The sequence below is a fragment of the Oncorhynchus keta genome, chromosome 4 (assembly GCF_023373465.1).
Source record: "Oncorhynchus keta strain PuntledgeMale-10-30-2019 chromosome 4, Oket_V2, whole genome shotgun sequence".
Classification (NCBI taxonomy): Eukaryota; Metazoa; Chordata; class Actinopteri; order Salmoniformes; family Salmonidae; genus Oncorhynchus; species Oncorhynchus keta.
In genome coordinates, this window is record NC_068424.1 from 7930106 (window position 1) to 7947987 (window position 17882).

The 17882-nt window shown below is 42.3% G+C and overlaps 1 protein-coding gene across 1 annotated transcript in view; it reads right to left on the bottom strand.

The window, feature by feature from the left end:
- The window catches only part of LOC118382292 (collagen alpha-1(XI) chain-like), a 232488-nt gene that overhangs the window by 39813 nt on the left and 174793 nt on the right, over positions 1–17882 (bottom strand). Inside the window, 4 exon segments of the mRNA XM_052498236.1 lie at positions 5613–5666; positions 7182–7235; positions 7401–7454; positions 7570–7623. Coding sequence (XP_052354196.1) covers positions 5613–5666; positions 7182–7235; positions 7401–7454; positions 7570–7623 — 216 coding nt within the window.

Below are 17882 nucleotides of genomic sequence, written 5' to 3' on the forward strand. Positions count from 1 at the left end.
TCATTTAGGTCCCTGTAGAGAACAACAGATGGCATCAATATTAATTTAGGTCTCCGTAGAGAACAACAGATGGCATCAATATTCATTTAGGTCCCTGTAGAGAACAACAGATGGCATCAATATTCATTTAGGTCCCTGTAGAGAACAACAGGTGGCATCAAGATTCATTTAGGTCCCTGTAGAGAACAACAGATGGCATCAATATTAATTTAGGTCTCCGTAGAGAACAACAGATGGCATCAATATTCATTTAGGTCCCTGTAGAGAACAACAGATGGCATCAATATTCATTTAGGTCCCTGTAGAGAACAACAGATGGCATCAATATTCATTTAGGTCCCTGTAGAGAACAACAGATGGCATCAATATTCATTTAGGTCCCTGTAGAGAACAACAGATGGCATCAATATTCATTTAGGTCTCTGTAGAGAACAACAGGTGGCATCAATATTCATTTAGGTCCCTGTAGAGAACAACAGATGGCATCAATATTCATTTAGGTCCCTGTAGAGAACAACAGATGGCATCAATATTAATTTAGGTCTCTGTAGAGAACAACAGGTGGCATCAATATTCATTTAGGTCCCTGTAGAGAACAACAGATGGCATCAATATTCATTTAGGTCCCTGTAGAGAACAACAGATGGCATCAATATTAATTTAGGTCTCCGTAGAGAACAACAGATGGCATCAATATTCATTTAGGTCCCTGTAGAGAACAACAGATGGCATCAATATTCATTTAGGTCCCTGTAGAGAACAACAGATGGCATCAATATTCATTTAGGTCCCTGTAGAGAACAACAGATGGCATCAATATTCATTTAGGTCCCTGTAGAGAACAACAGATGGCATCAATATTCATTTAGGTCTCTGTAGAGAACAACAGGTGGCATCAATATTCATTTAGGTCCCTGTAGAGAACAACAGATGGCATCAATATTCATTTAGGTCCCTGTAGAGAACAACAGATGGCATCAATATTAATTTAGGTCTCCGTAGAGAACAACAGATGGCATCAATATTCATTTAGGTCCCTGTAGAGAACAACAGATGGCATCAATATTCATTTAGGTCCCTGTAGAGAACAACAGATGGCATCAATATTAATTTAGGTCTCCGTAGAGAACAACAGATGGCATCAATATTCATTTAGGTCCCTGTAGAGAACAACAGATGGCATCAATATTCATTTAGGTCTCTGTAGAGAACAACAGATGGCATCAATATTAATTTAGGTCTCCGTAGAGAACAACAGATGGCATCAATATTCATTTAGGTCCCTGTAGAGAACAACAGATGGCATCAATATTCATTTAGGTCCCTGTAGAGAACAACAGATGGCATCAATATTCATTTAGGTCCCTGTAGAGAACAACAGATGGCATCAATATTCATTTAGGTCCCTGTAGAGAACAACAGATGGCATCAATATTCATTTAGGTCTCTGTAGAGAACAACAGGTGGCATCAATATTCATTTAGGTCCCTGTAGAGAACAACAGATGGCATCAATATTCATTTAGGTCCCTGTAGAGAACAACAGATGGCATCAATATTCATTTAGGTCCCTGTAGAGAACAACAGATGGCATCAATATTCATTTAGGTCCCTGTAGAGAACAACAGGTGGCATCAATATTAATTTAGGTCCCTGTAGAGAACAACAGGTGGCATCAATATTCATTTAGGTCTCTGTAGAGAACAACAGATGGCATCAATATTAATTTAGGTCCCTGTAGAGAACAACAGATGGCATCAATATTAATTTAGGTCCCTGTAGAGAACAACAGGTGGCATCAATATTAATTTAGGTCCCTGTAGAGAACAACAGATGGCATCAATATTCATTTAGGTCTCCGTAGAGAACAACAGATGGCATCAATATTCATTTAGGTCTCTGTAGAGAACAACAGGTGGCATCAATATTCATTTAGGTCTCTGTAGAGAACAACAGATGGCATCAATATTAATTTAGGTCTCCGTAGAGAACAACAGATGGCATCAATATTAATTTAGGTCCCTGTAGAGAACAACAAATGGCATCAATATTCATTTAGGTCTCTGTAGAGAACAACAGATGGCATCAATATTAATTTAGGTCTCCGTAGAGAACAACAGATGGCATCAATATTAATTTAGGTCCCTGTAGAGAACAACAGGTGGCATCAATATTCATTTAGGTCTCTGTAGAGAACAACAGATGGCATCAATATTAATTTAGGTCTCCGTAGAGAACAACAGATGGCATCAATATTAATTTAGGTCCCTGTAGAGAACAACAAATGGCATCAATATTCATTTAGGTCTCCGTAGAGAACAACAGATGGCATCAATATTAATTTAGGTCCCTGTAGAGAACAACAGGTGGCATCAATATTCATTTAGGTCTCTGTAGAGAACAACAGATGGCATCAATATTAATTTAGGTCCCTGTAGAGAACAACAGATGGCATCAATATTAATTTAGGTCCCTGTAGAGAACAACAGGTGGCATCAATATTAATTTAGGTCCCTGTAGAGAACAACAGATGGCATCAATATTCATTTAGGTCTCCGTAGAGAACAACAGATGGCATCAATATTAATTTAGGTCCCTGTAGAGAACAACAAATGGCATCAAGATTCATTTAGGTCCCTGTAGAGAACAACAGATGGCATCAATATTAATTTAGGTCCCTGTAGAGAACAACAGGTGGCATCAATATTAATTTAGGTCCCTGTAGAGAACAACAGGTGGCATCAATATTAATTTAGGTCTCCGTAGAGAACAACAGGTGGCATCAATATTAATTTAGGTCCCTGTAGAGAACAACAGATGGCATCAATATTCATTTAGGTCCCTGTAGAGAACAACAGGTGGCATCAATATTCCACTCTGCCACGTCAAATAGCCAGAAGCCACAGGGCTCTTCTCGCAGGTTGTACTTACTGAAATGGAATCATTGCGAACCCTTTATCGACTCGGAGTATAATAATATTCAGGAATGATTTTGTTCGTGGTTCTGGAATGTACTGAAGATTCAATTGGGACTGAGCTGCCTGAACTACGCAGTTATAACCATGTTAAAAGGGACTGAGCTGCCTGAACTACACAGTTATAACCATATTAAAAGGTACTGAGCTGCCTGAACTACACAGTTATAACCATGTTAAAAGGGACTGAGCTGCCTGAATTACACAGTTATAACCATGTTAAAAGGGACTGAGCTGCCTGAACTACACAGTTATAACCATGTTAAAAGGCACTGAGCTGCCTGAACTGCACAGTTATAACCATGTTAAAAGGGACTGAGCTGCCTGAACAACACAGTTATAACCATATTAAAAGGTACTGAGCTGCCTGAACTGCACAGTTATAACCATGTTAAAAGGGACTGAGCTGCCTGAACTGCACAGTTATAACCATGTTAAAAGGGACTGAGCTGCCTGAACAACACAGTTATAACCATATTAAAAGGTACTGAGCTGCCTGAACTGCACAGTTATAACCATGTTAAAAGGGACTGAGCTGCCTGAACTGCACAGTTATAACCATGTTAAAAGGGACTGAGCTGCCTGAACAACACAGTTATAACCATATTAAAAGGTACTGAGCTGCCTGAACTACACAGTTATAACCACGTTAAAAGGGACTGAGCTGCCTGAACTGCACAGTTATAACCATGTTAAAAGGGACTGAGCTGCCTGAACTGCACAGTTATAACCATGTTAAAAGGGACTGAGCTGCCTGAACAACACAGTTATAACCATATTAAAAGGTACTGAGCTGCCTGAACAACACAGTTATAACCATATTAAAAGGGACTGAGCTGCCTGAACTACACAGTTATAACCACGTTAAAAGGGACTGAGCTGCTTCAGTTAAACAGAATCTTGACTAGAACCCAAAAAAGTGGATCATATTACTCCAGCGCTAGCCTCTCTCCTGTTAAGGCTCGAGCTGATTTCAAGGTTTTACAGCTCACCTACAAAGCATTACATGGGCTTGCTCCTACCTCTCCCTCCGTTTTGGTCCTGCCGTACATACCTACAGGTACGCTACAGTCACAAGACACAGGCCTCCTAATTGTTCCTAGAACTTCTAAGCAAACAGCTGGAGGAGGGCTTTCTCCCAAGGAGCTCCAATTTTATGGAATGGTCTGCCTATCCATGTGAGAGACGCAGGCTCGGTCTCGACCTTTAAGTCCTATGATTGGGTGTAGTCTGGCCCAGGAGTGTAAAGGTGAACCGAAATGTAACTGGAGCGACAAACCACTCTTGCGGTCTCTGCCTGGCCGGTTCCACTCTCTCCACTGGGATTCTCTGCCTCTAACCCTATTACAGGGGCTGAGTCACTGGCTTACTGGTGCTCTTCCATGCCGTCCCTTGGAGGGGTGCATCACTTGAGTGAATTGAGTCACTGACGTGATCTTCCCGTCCGGGTTTGACGCCCCCCTCGGGTTGATGGTGTCCTGTGTGAATTTAAGTTTCCTCTAATTCTCTCTCTCTCCCGGAGGACCTGAACTCTGGGACCATGTCTCAGGACTACCTTGCTGTCCCCTGTCTACCTGGTCGTGCTGCTGCTCCAGTTTCAACTGTTCTGACTGTGGCTATGGAATCCTGACCTGCTGTTTTCGTCTCTCTCTCTCTCTCTCTCTCTCTCTCTCTCTCTCTCTCTCTCTCTCTCTCTCTCCTCTCTCTCTCTCTCTCTCTCTCTCTCTCTCTCTCTCTCTCTCTCTCTCTCTCTCTCTCTCTCTCTCTCTCTCTCTCTCTCTCTCTCTCTCTCTCTCTCTCTCTCTCTCTCTCTCTCTCTCTCTCTCTCTCTCTCTCTCTCTCTCTCTCTCTCTCTGAATGATCGGCTAAGAAAATCCAACTGACATTTACTCCTGAGGTGCTGACCTGTTGCACCCTCTACAACCACTGTGATAATTATTATTATTTGACCCTGCTGGTCATCTATGAACGTTTGAACATCTTGTCCATGTTCTGTTATAATCTCCACCCGGCACAGCCAGAGGAGGACAGGCCACCCCTCATAGCCTGGTTCCTCTAGGTTTCTTCCTAGGTTCTGGCCTTTCTAGGGAGTTTTTCCTAGCCACCGTGCTTCTACATCTGCATTGCTTGCTGTTTGGGGTTTTATGCTGGGTTTCTGTACAGCACTTTGAGATATCAGCGGATGTAAAAAGGGCTATATAAATACATTCGATGGATGGATTGATGTTAAAAGGTACTGAGCTGCCTGAACTACACCGTCATAAACATGTTAAAAGGTAGACGATGTGTACTATATTTAGTCTGTTAAGAGCGTCTGTTAACAGTTCGTGAAGTGACTCAGCTCGGCGGTTTTACCGTGGAACGTTGGCCAACAACACACTGAGAACCACGCTGTGACGCTGGCCCGTCAGTAGCAACACAGCACCAGCTATTACTACCAACTCACATCACTAACAGCACTCGCCATGTCTCTGTGTTCTTATTCAGTTTTATGTGAGGTCTTATGAAGTAGACTCGCTGTACATAATCATAGTTTTGGTAATAGGGGAATACACAAACACATGATGATGACTTGGATGATAGATTATTATAGTAACACGGTCGGGGACAAACAGACACACTGACAAAATACACTTACTCCAGTACCGGGCTCTCCAGGGGTTCCAGGGTTGCCAGTTTCACCGTTTTCACCCTGAAAATGAAAACGCACCATGTTAGAATCTCTACCGTGATCGACACCCTTATGAATACATGATCTACTAGATTACATTACCTTTATGAACACATTATCCTGTTGTAAACACAATCCTATGACATAGTAATTACATTATCCTGATACACTATTGATTACATTGCCCTGATACCCTAAGGATTACATTACCCAGATCACCTAATGATTACATTACCCTGATACCCTGGTGATTACATTACCCCGATACTCTGGCGATTACATTACCCCGATACCCTGGTGATTACATTACCCCGATACCCTGGTGATTACATTACCCCGATACCGTGATGATTACATTACCCCGATGCCCTGATGATTACATTACCCCGATGCCCTGATGATTACATTACCCCGATGTTGTCAAAACATTCTTAAGAGTTTAGAATGATATGAGTAGTACTATATTTTTCTAGTGGATGTTGAGTGTCATTGTGTTGAGCTCCTGAGCACCATTAATATAGATGTGATAACAATAAGGCTAGTCAGAATGCCCTCTCAGAGCGATGGTAACCTTCCACGGATATTTTTCATATTCTGTTGCATTAAGTATTGATGCTGTCAGATGGCATTAAAATGGAGGAGTGCTGTTGGAACTGTTGTAAAATAGGTATTAAAAGTGTCAGATCACTAACTCAGAACACAGGCTGCCATAGGAAATTCATTACTTCAGGATTGGTGGCTCCCCTGTGGGACGCTTGAGCTAACGTAGGTTAATGCGATTAGCATGAGGTTGTAAGTAACAAGAACATTTCCCAGGACATAGACAAATCTGATATGGGCAGAAAGCTTAAATTCTTGTTCACCTAAATGCACTGTCCAATTTACAGTAGCTATTACAGTCAAAAAATACCATGCTATTGTTTGAGAAGAAATATCATGCTATTGTTTGAGGAGAAATACCATGCTATTGTTTGAGGAGAGGCACAGTTTTGAACATGACAAGTTATTAATAAATTGAGCAGTCTTGATACAACATTTTGAACAGAAACACAATGGTTCATTGGATCAGTCTAAAACTCTGTACATGCACTGCTGCCATCTAGTGGCCAACATCTAAATTGCACCTGGGCTGGAATAATACATTATGGCCTTTCTCTTGCATTTCAAAGATGATGGTACAGAAAAAAACATTATGGTTGTTTTTTTCTTTGTATTTTCTCTTACCAGATCTAATGTGTTATATTCTCCTACGTTCCTTTCACATTTCCACAAACGTCAAAGTGTTTCCTTTCAAATGATACCAAGAATATGCATATCCTTGCTTCAGGGCCTGAGTTACAGGCAGTTAGATTTGGGTATGTCATTTTAGGCGAAAATTTGGAAAAAAAAGGGTCCGATCCTTAAGCGTTTGGAGCCCTGGAGATCAGTGAACTGGGGAGAAGGGATGGGTTAGATGGAGGGATGTTGACTGGATGTCCATCCCAGAGATGGACTCCAGACTACAGTGGTCATCTTGTGATGGGCACACACTCTCACCTTCTCACCCACGCCTCCCATAGCACCCACACCACCGGGAGGACCTTGTGCACCCTAACAGGAAACAGAGAAGAAGAGAGAGGAGTCAGCGTTCATTGCCTCAGTTATCATACCTGGCAGTTTAAGCAGGCAGAGGCATACTACAGTATTTCACATTGACATGCACAGTCACATATGGTAATGTGACAATGAGTTATCAACATGTGGTCCTGTACGTACATCAGCTCCACTAGGACCCTGGGCACCTCTGGGACCAGGGGGACCGGGAGGACCCTGTAAAGAGACAACAGGAACAGGAAGCGGGACAACGGGAATATTTCACATTTCAATAGAAGATACAAATACATAGAAAACAATTTATTTGAAAAGATCATGATTGTTTGCTCACCATCGGACCGACGTCGCCATTCTCCCCCTTCTCGCCTGGAGGTCCAGGAAGACCCTGAGGTCAGACGGAAACAAACAAGCACACTTTAAATTATTCTGGTTTAGCTTGAGGAAAACATGCAGGCGTAACAACAAAAACAACTAAGCAAATAACCTCAAAGTGTAGTTTTAGCATTTTTTAAATGTAACTTTGCATTTGGTTTATGATGGTTCATTGGATAGTGACATTTTTTGTGTCAGCTGTATTGTAGCTTTCAGTGCACCTCTTAGGTAAACGGTATAAAGTGAACACGCAGTTAGCGAAGCCCTTCGCTCTGTCAGATTCAACGGCTATGGATTGCAAAAAAAACAAACGACATTCAGTGTCCTAATTAATCACCAATTAGACTTTATGGCCAATCTCCCATGTCTCTATTCGTATAGCCAGAGTTGTGACCCTCTGTCACAAAGAGACACGTGTGTCCATGTTGACAGAATACAGTAGAGGAGGAGAGACTGAACCTCTTCCTGTATAACTGTGTGTCCATGTTGACAGAAAGAGAATACAGTAGAGGAGAAGAGACTGAACCTCATACTGTATAACAGTAGAGGAGAAGAGACTGAACCTCATACTGTATAACAGTAGAGGAGGAGAGACTGAACCTCATACTGTATAACAGTAGAGGAGGAGAGACTGAACCTCATACTGTATAACTGTGTGTCCATGTTGACAGAAAGAGAATACAGTAGAGGAGAAGAGACTGAACCTCATATTGTATAACTGTAGAGGAGGAGAGACTGAACCTCATACTGTATAACAGTAGAGGAGGAGAGACTGAACCTCATACTGTATAACTGTGTGTCCATGTTGACAGAAAGAGAATACAGTAGAGGAGGAGAGACTGAACCTCATACTGTATAACTGTGTGTCCATGTTGACAGAAAGAGAATACAGTAGAGGAGAAGAGACTGAACCTCATACTGTATAACAGTAGAGGAGAAGAGACTGAACCTCATACTGTATAACAGTAGAGGAGGAGAGACTGTCATACATAACAGTAGTTGTATAACAGTAGAGGAGGAGAGACTGAACCTCATACTGTATAACAGTAGAGGAGGAGAGACTGAACCTCATACTGTATAACAGTAGAGGAGAAGAGACTGAACCTCATACTGTATAACATTAGAGGAGAAGAGACTGAACCTCATACTGTATAACAGTAGAGGAGAAGAGACTGAACCTCATACTGTATAACAGTAGAGGAGGAGAGACTGAACCTCATACTGTATAACAGTAGAGGAGAAGAGACTGAACCTCATACTGTATAACTGTAGAGGAGAAGAGACTGAACCTCATACTGTATAACTGTAGAGGAGAAGAGACTGAACCTCATACTGTATAACAGTAGAGGAGAAGAGACTGAACAGTAGAGGAGAAGAGACTGAACCTCATACTGTATAACAGTATAACAGTATAACAGTAGAGGAGAAGAGACTGAACCTCATACTGTATAACAGTAGAGGAGAAGAGACTGAACCTCATATTGTATAACAGTAGAGGAGAAGAGACTGAACCTCATACTGTATAACAGTAGAGGAGAAGAGACTGAACCTCATACTGTATAACAGTAGAGGAGAAGAGACTGAACCTCATACTGTATAACAGTAGAGGAGGAGAGACTGAACCTCATACTGTATAACAGTAGAGGAGAAGAGACTGAACCTCATATTGTATAACAGTAGAGGAGGAGAGACTGAACCTCATACTGTATAACAGTAGAGGAGAAGAGACTGAACTGTATAACTGTAGAGGAGAAGAGACTGAACCTCATACTGTATAACAGTAGAGGAGAAGAGACTGAACCTCATACTGTATAACAGTAGAGGAGAAGAGACCGAACCTCATACTGTATAACAGTAGAGGAGGAGAGACTGAACCTCATACTGTATAACAGTAGAGGAGAAGAGACTGAACCTCATATTGTATAACAGTAGAGGAGGAGAGACTGAACCTCATATTGTATAACAGTAGAGGAGAAGAGACTGAACCTCATACTGTATAACAGTAGAGGAGGAGAGACTGAACCTCATACTGTATAACAGTAGAGGAGGAGAGACTGAACCTCATACTGTATAACAGTAGAGGAGAAGAGACTGAACCTCATATTGTATAACAGTAGAGGAGAAGAGACTGAACCTCATACTGTATAACAGTAGAGGAGGAGAGACTGAACCTCATACTGTATAACAGTAGAGGAGAAGAGACTGAACCTCATATTGTATAACAGTAGAGGAGAAGAGACTGAACCTCATACTGTATAACAGTAGAGGAGAAGAGACTGAACCTCATACTGTATAACAGTAGAGGAGAAGAAATTGATCCTCATACTGTATAACAGTAGAGGAGAAGAGACTGAACCTCATACTGTATAACTGTAGAGGAGAAGAGACTGAACTGTATAACTGTAGAGGAGAAGAGACTGAACCTCATACTGTATAACAGTAGAGGAAGAGACTGAACCTCATACTGTATAACAGTAGAGGAGAAGAGACTGAACCTCATACTGTATAACAGTAGAGGAGAAGAGACTGAACCTCATACTGTATAACAGTAGAGGAGAAGAGACTGAACCTCATACTGTATAACAGTAGAGGAGAAGAGACTGAACCTCATACTGTATAACAGTAGAGGAGAAGAGACTGAACCTCATACTGTATAACAGTAGAGGAGAAGAGACTGAACCTCATACTGTATAACAGTAGAGGAGAAGAGACTGAACCTCATACTGTATAACAGTAGAGGAGAAGAGACTGAACCTCATACTGTATAACAGTAGAGGAGGAGAGACTGAACCTCATACTGTATAACAGTAGAGGAGAAGAGACTGAACCTCATATTGTATAACAGTAGAGGAGGAGAGACTGAACCTCATACTGTATAACAGTAGAGGAGAAGAGACTGAACTATATAACTGTAGAGGAGAAGAGACTGAACCTCATACTGTATAACAGTAGAGGAGAAGAGACTGAACTGTATAACTGTAGAGGAGAAGAGACTGAACCTCATACTGTATAACAGTAGAGGAGAAGAGACTGAACTGTATAACTGTAGAGGAGAAGAGACTGAACCTCATACTGTATAACTGTAGAGGAGAAGAGACTGAACTGTATAACTGTAGAGGAGAAGAGACTGAACTGTATAACTGTAGAGGAGAAGAGACTGAACTGTATAACTGTAGAGGAGAAGAGACTGAACTGTATAACTGTAGAGGAGAAGAGACTGAACTGTATAACTGTAGAGGAGAAGAGACTGCACTGTATAACTGTAGAGGAGAAGAGACTGAACTGTATAACTGTATAACTGTATAACTGTAGAAGAGAAGAGACTGAACTGTATAACTGTAGAGGAGAAGAGACTGAACTGTATAACTGTAGAGGAGAAGAGACTGAACTGTATAACTGTAGAGGAGAAGAGACTGAACTGTATAACTGTAGAGGAGAAGAGACTGAACTGTATAACTGTAGAGGAGAAGAGACTGAACCTCATACTGTATAACAGTAGAGGAGAAGAGACTGAACCTCATACTGTATAACAGTAGAGGAGAAGAGACTGAACTGTATAACTGTAGAGGAGAAGAGACTGAACTGTATAACTGTAGAGGAGAAGAGACTGAACCTCATACTGTATAACAGTAGAGGAGAAGAGACTGAACTGTATAACTGTAGAGGAGAAGAGACTGAACTGTATAACTGTAGAGGAGAAGAGACTGAACTGTATAACTGTAGAGGAGAAGAGACTGAACTGTATAACTGTAGAGGAGAAGAGACTGAACTGTATAACTGTAGAGGAGAAGAGACTGAACTGTATAACTGTAGAGGAGAAGAGACTGAACTGTATAACTGTAGAGGAGAAGAGACTGAACTGTATAACTGTAGAGGAGAAGAGACTGAACTGTATAACTGTAGAGGAGAAGAGACTGAACTGTATAACTGTAGAGGAGAAGAGACTGAACTGTATAACTGTAGAGGAGAAGAGACTGAACTGTATAACTGTAGAGGAGAAGAGACTGAACTGTATAACTGTGTGACCAATAATGAGTTAATGGAAAATGAAAGAAAGCAACGAGACAACACTGAATGTAACATTTTTTTGTCTATGGTAAGATGGAGGTCATTCATTCATGTGGTCTTCTGTAGCTCAGTTGGTAGAGCATGGCGCTTGTAACGCCAGGGTAGTGGGTTCGATCCCTGGGACCACCCATACGTAGAATGTATGCACACATGACTGTAAGTCGCTTTGGATAAAAGCGTCTGCTAAATGGCATATATTATTATTATTATTATTCCTACTCAATAACCCCATTGCTCATCTCCCTGCATGTTAACCCTGTGGTTGAGACGTCATATGTGCGTTTGATCCCTGACATTTCTACCGTAATTACTATGATAATTCCTGATTTTGTCTCAAATAAAATAAAATAAAATACAATTTTATTTGTCACATACACATGGTAAGCAGATGTTAGTGCGAGTGTAGCGAAATGCTTGTGCTTCTAGTTCCGACAATGCAGTAATAACCAACAAGTAATCTAGCTAACAATTCCAAAACTACTACCTTATAGACACAAGTGTAAGGGGATAAAGAATATGTACATAAAGATATATGGATGAGTGATGGTACAGAGTGGCATAGGCAAGACACAGTAGATGGTATTGAGTGCAGTATATACATATGAGATGAGTATGTAAACAAAGTGGCATAGTTAAAGTGGCTAGTGATGCAGTAGATGATATAGAGTACAGTATATACGTATACATTTGAGATAAATAATGTAGGGTATGTAAACATTATGTTAGGTAGCATTGTTCAAAGTGGCTAGTGATATATTTTACATAATTTCCCATCAATTCCCATTATTAAAGTGGCTGGAGTTGAGTCAGTGTGTTGGCAGCAGCCACTCAATGTTAGTGGTGGCTGTTTAACAGTCTGATGGCCTTGAGATAGAAGCTGTTTTTCAGTCTCTCAGTCCCAGCGTTGATGCACCAGTACTGACCTCGCCTTCTGGATGATAGCGGGGTGAACAGGCAGTGGCTCGGGTGGTTGTTGTCCTTGATGATCTTTATGGCCTTCCTGTGACATCGGGTGGTGTAGGTGTCCTGGAGGGCAGGTAGTTTGCCCCCGGTGATGCGTTGTGCAGACCTCACTACCCTCTGGAGAGCCTTACGGTTGTGGGCGGAGCAGTTGCCGTACCAGGCGGTGATACAGCCCGACAGGATGCTCTCGATTATGCATCTGTAGAAGTTTGTGAGTGCTTTTGGTGACAAGCCAAATTTCTTCAGCCTCCTGAGGTTGAATAGGCGTTGCTGCGCCTTCTTCACAATGCGGTCTGTGTGGGTGGACCAATTCAGTTTGTCTGTGATGTGTACGCTGAGGAACTTAAAACTTACTACCCTCTCCACTACTGTTCCATCGATGTGGATTGGGGGGTGTTCCCTCTACTGTTTCCTGAAGTCCACAATCATCTCCGTAGTTTTGTTGACGTTGAGTGTGAGGTTATTTTCCTGACACCACACTCCGAGGGCCCTCACCTCCTCCCTGTAGGCCATCTCGTCGTTGTTGGTAAGCCTACCACTGTTGTGTCGTCCGCAAACTTGATGATTGAGTTGGAGGCGTGCGTGGCCACGCAGTCGTGGGTGAACAGGGAGTACAGGAGAGGGCTCAGAACGCACCCTTGTGGGGCCCCAGTGTTGAGGATCAGCGGGGTGGAGATGTTGTTGCCTACCCTCACCACCTGGGGGCGGCCCGTCAGGAAGTCCAGTACCCAGTTGCACAGGGCGGGGTCGAGACCCATGGTTTCGAGCTTGATGACGAGCTTGGAGGGCACTATGGTGTTAAATGCCGATCTGTAGTCGATGAACAGCATTCTCACATAGGTATTCCTCTTGTACAGATGGGTTAGGGCAGTGTGCAGTGTGGTTGAGATTGCATCGTCTGTGGACCTATTTGGGCGGTAAGCAAATTGGAGTGGTTGTAGGGTGTCAGGTAGGGTGGAGGTGATATGGTCCTTGACTAGTCTCTCAAAGCACTTCATGATGACGGAAGTGAGTGCTACGGGGCGGTAGTCGTTTAGCTCAGTTACCTTAGCTTTCTTGGGAACAGGAACAATGGTGGCCCTCTCGAAGCATGTGGGAACAACAGACTGGGATAGGGATTGATTGAATATGTCCGTAAACACACCAGCCAGCTGGTCTGCGAATGCTCTGAGGGCGCGGCTGGGGATGTCGTCTGGGCCTGCAGCCTTGCGAGGGTTGACACGTTTAAATGTTTTCCTCACGTCGGCTGCAGTGAAGGAGAGTCCACATGTTTTAGTTGCGGGCTGTGTCAGTGGCACTGTATTGTCCTCAAAGCGGGCAAAAAAAATTATTTAGTCTGCCTGGGAGCAAAACATCCTGGTCCGTGACGGTGCTGGTTTTCTTTTTGTAATCCGTGATTGACTGTAGACCCTGCCACATACCTCTTGTGTCTGAGCCGTTGAATTGAGATTCTACTTTGTCTCTATACTGACGCTCAGCTTGTTTGATTGCCTTGCGGAGGGAATAGTTACACTGTTTGTATTCAGTCATGTTTCCAGTCACCTTGCGCTGATTAAAAGCAGTGGTTCGCGCTTTCAGTTTCACGCGAATGCTGCCATCAATCCACGGTTTCTGGTTTGGGAATGTTTTAATCGTTGCTATGGGAATGACATCTTCAATGCACGTTCTAATGAACTCGCTCACCGAATCAGCGTATTCGCCAATGTTGTCGTTTGACGCAATACGGAACATATCCCAGTCCACGTGATGGAAGCAGTCTTGGAGTGTGGAATCAGATTGGTCGGACCAGCGTTGAACAGACCTCAGCGCGGGAGCTTCTTGTTTTAGTTTCTGTCTGTAGGCAGGGATCAACAAAATGGAGTTGTGGTCAGCTTTTCCGAAAGGAGGGTGGGGCAGGGCCTTATATGCGTCGCGGAAGTTGGAATAGCAATGATCCAAGGTTTTTCCAGCCCTGGTTGCGCAATCGATATGCTGATAAAACAAGGGAGTCTTGTTTTCAGATTAGCCTTGTTAAAATCCCCAGCTACAATGAATGCAGCCTCCGGATATATGGATTCCAGTTTGCAAAGAGTCAAATAAAGTTCGTTCAGAGCCGTCGATGTGTCTGCTTGGGGGGGAATATATACGGCTGTGATTATAATCGAAGAGAATTCCCTTGGTAGATAATGCGGTCTACGTTTGATTGTGAGGAATTCTAAATCAGGTGAACAGAAGGACCTGAGTTCCTGTATGTTGTTGTGGCCACACCACGTCACGTTAACCGTAAAGCATACGCCCCCGCCCCTCTTCTTACCAGAAAGATGTTTGTTTCTGTCTGCGCGATGCGTGGAGAAACCAGCTGGCTGCACCGTCTCCGATAGAGTCTCTCCAGTGAGCCATGTTTCCGTGAAGCAAAGAACGTTACAGTCTCTGATGTCCCTCTGGAATGCTACCCTCGCTCTGATTTCATCAACCTTGTTGTCAAGAGACTGGACATTGGCGAGGAGAATGCTAGGGAGTGGTGCAAAGGCAGTTTGTCTCCATTGTCACTCCAAGGAGAAAGGTGGGAGCGAGGACATCCAAGATATCATTCAATCTGCTATTAACTCTGTTACAACAAGCTATCTTCTTCAAATACCTTCGCCCAAAGACAAGCTATCTTCCCCAAATACCTATTCCCCAAGACAAGCTAACTCCCTCAAATACCTACGCCCCAAGACAAGCTAATGTCCTCAAATATCTACGCCCCAAGACAAGCCATCTTCCTCAAATACCTACGCCCCAAGAGAAGCTATCTTCCTCAAATACCTACACCCCAAGAGAAGCTATGTTCCTCAAATACCTACGCTCCAAGACAAGCTAATGTCCTCAAATACCTACGCCCCAAGACAAGCTAATGTCCTCAAATACCTATGCCCCAAGACAAGCTATCTTCCTCAAATACCTACGCCCCAAGAGAAGCTATCTTCCTCAAATACCTACACCCCAAGAGAAGCCATCTTCCTCAAATACCTACGCCCCAAGACAAGCTATCTTCCTCAAATACCTACGCCCCAAGGGAAGAAACTGAGGCTGACAGACTGTTTGTATGTGTGTGAGCATGTGTCTGTGTGTCTATGTGTGTGAATGTGTGTGCGTCTGTGTGTCCATCAGTGTGTGTGTGTGTCCATTAGCTTCTGTGTGTCTGTATGCTGATTCGTCCACCTGGTGTGGAACACTCATCGAAACGGAGGTCTCGTCAGCCAGAGGTCATAAACAGAAACACTCATTATGCACCACAGTGTGGAGAGAGGAGAGTGCGTTCAATGGTCTAGGAATGAATTAAATAGCAATGGAAGTGAATTACACCCAATTAAAAGTCAATTGAATTGAATAGCTGAGAAGATAACGTTTATTATACCTATCAGCAAGGAACACAGACTGAGACCAACATCTCTTTTACAGCTGGGCCCTGCGTATACACGTTTACACATACAGTTCAGGTACAATGATTAAGAAACTACACTAGACAAAATAAACGATCACAGATAATACACACAAATACAGCAGCAGATTATTACATGTACACACAGGTTATTCCCCTAACAGGTTATTCCCCTAACAGGTTATTCCCCTAACAGGTTATTCCCCTAACAGGTTACTAACATGTTATTCTCCTAACAGGTTATTCTACTAACATGTTATTCCCCTAACAGGTTATTCTACTAACATGTTATTCTCCTAACAGGTTATTCCCCTAACAGGTTATTCCCCTAACAGGTTATTCCCCTAACAGGTTACTAACAGGTTATTCCCCTAACAGGTTATTCTACTAACATGTTATTCTACTAACATGTTATTCCCCTAACATGTTATTCCCCTAACAGGTTATTCCTCTAACAGGTTATTCCCCTAACAGGTTATTCCCCTAACAGGTTACTAACATGTTCTTCTCCTAACAGGTTATTCCCCTAACAGGTTATTCCCCTAACAGGTTACTAACATGTTATTCTCCAAACAGGTTATTCCCCTAACAGGTTATTCCCCTCACAGGTTATTCCCCTCACAGGTTATTCCCCTCACAGGTTATTCCCCTAACAGGTTATTCCCCTAACTGGTTATTCCCCTAACTGGTTATTCCCCTAACTGGTTATTCCCCTAACAGGTTATTCCTCTAACAGGTTATTCCCCTAACAGGTTATTCCCCTAACAGGTTATTCCCCTAACAGGTTATTCTCCTAACAGGTTATTCTCCTAACAGGTTATTCCCCTAACAGGTTATTCCCCTAACAGGTTATTCCCCTAACATCCTAACAGGTTATTCCCCTAACTGGTTATTCCCCTCACAGGTTATTCCCCTAACAGGTTATTCCCCCTAACTGGTTATTCCCCCTAACTGGTTATTCTCCTAACAGGTTATTCCCCTAACAGGTTATTCCCCCTAACTGGTTATTCTACTAACAGATTATTCTCCTAACAGGTTATTCCCCTCACAGGTTATTCCCCCTAACTGGTTATTCTACTAACAGATTATTCTCCTAACAGGTTATTCTACTAACAGCACAAGAACTTGCATTACCCGAAACAGTTACAAGCAATACAAAAAAATGTAAATCCTCCAATAAATATTTCAAATGGTCGTCAGGGGGACAAGTGTGTCAAGTTGAAGTTTAGTCTGCAGGCTATTCCATAGGGAATGAGCATAACAGGAAATGGCAGCCATAGCCAACTCTGTGGAAATCACATGGGCCTCAAGTGTAATCCATGCTTGAGACCTGGTTTTAGGAATTATAATTATAATGTAGATGAGTGATGTTAAGAAGTTAGCCGTTTACAAAGTTCGTCAACATGCATTTTAAAAGACAGTTTATCATCCAACCATATCCCTATGTATTTATATGCAGAGACCTGATTCATTCGAGAGACATCTACGCTGGTTAAGTGTAAATGTATTTTCAACCAACTTTTTAAACCTATTAAAAAAATCATAAAATGTGTTTTCTTTGCATTTAAAACAAGTTTCAGGAGTAAAAAATACTCTTGAATTGTCTTAAAATCTGTCTCCAGCTGCGATAATGCTTGGTCAGCCGTTGAAGCAATAGAGCACATGACAGTGTCATCAGCATATAGATTAATTTTACACTTAGTTTTTCAGCTTAGTATTGCGGAAAGTTTGATGCTTCCATCAATGTAATTGTCTGCATCATTTCCAATCCCCCATATATTTATTGGGGTATATATATATATATGTATATAAAAGTGAGTACACCCCTCACATTTCTG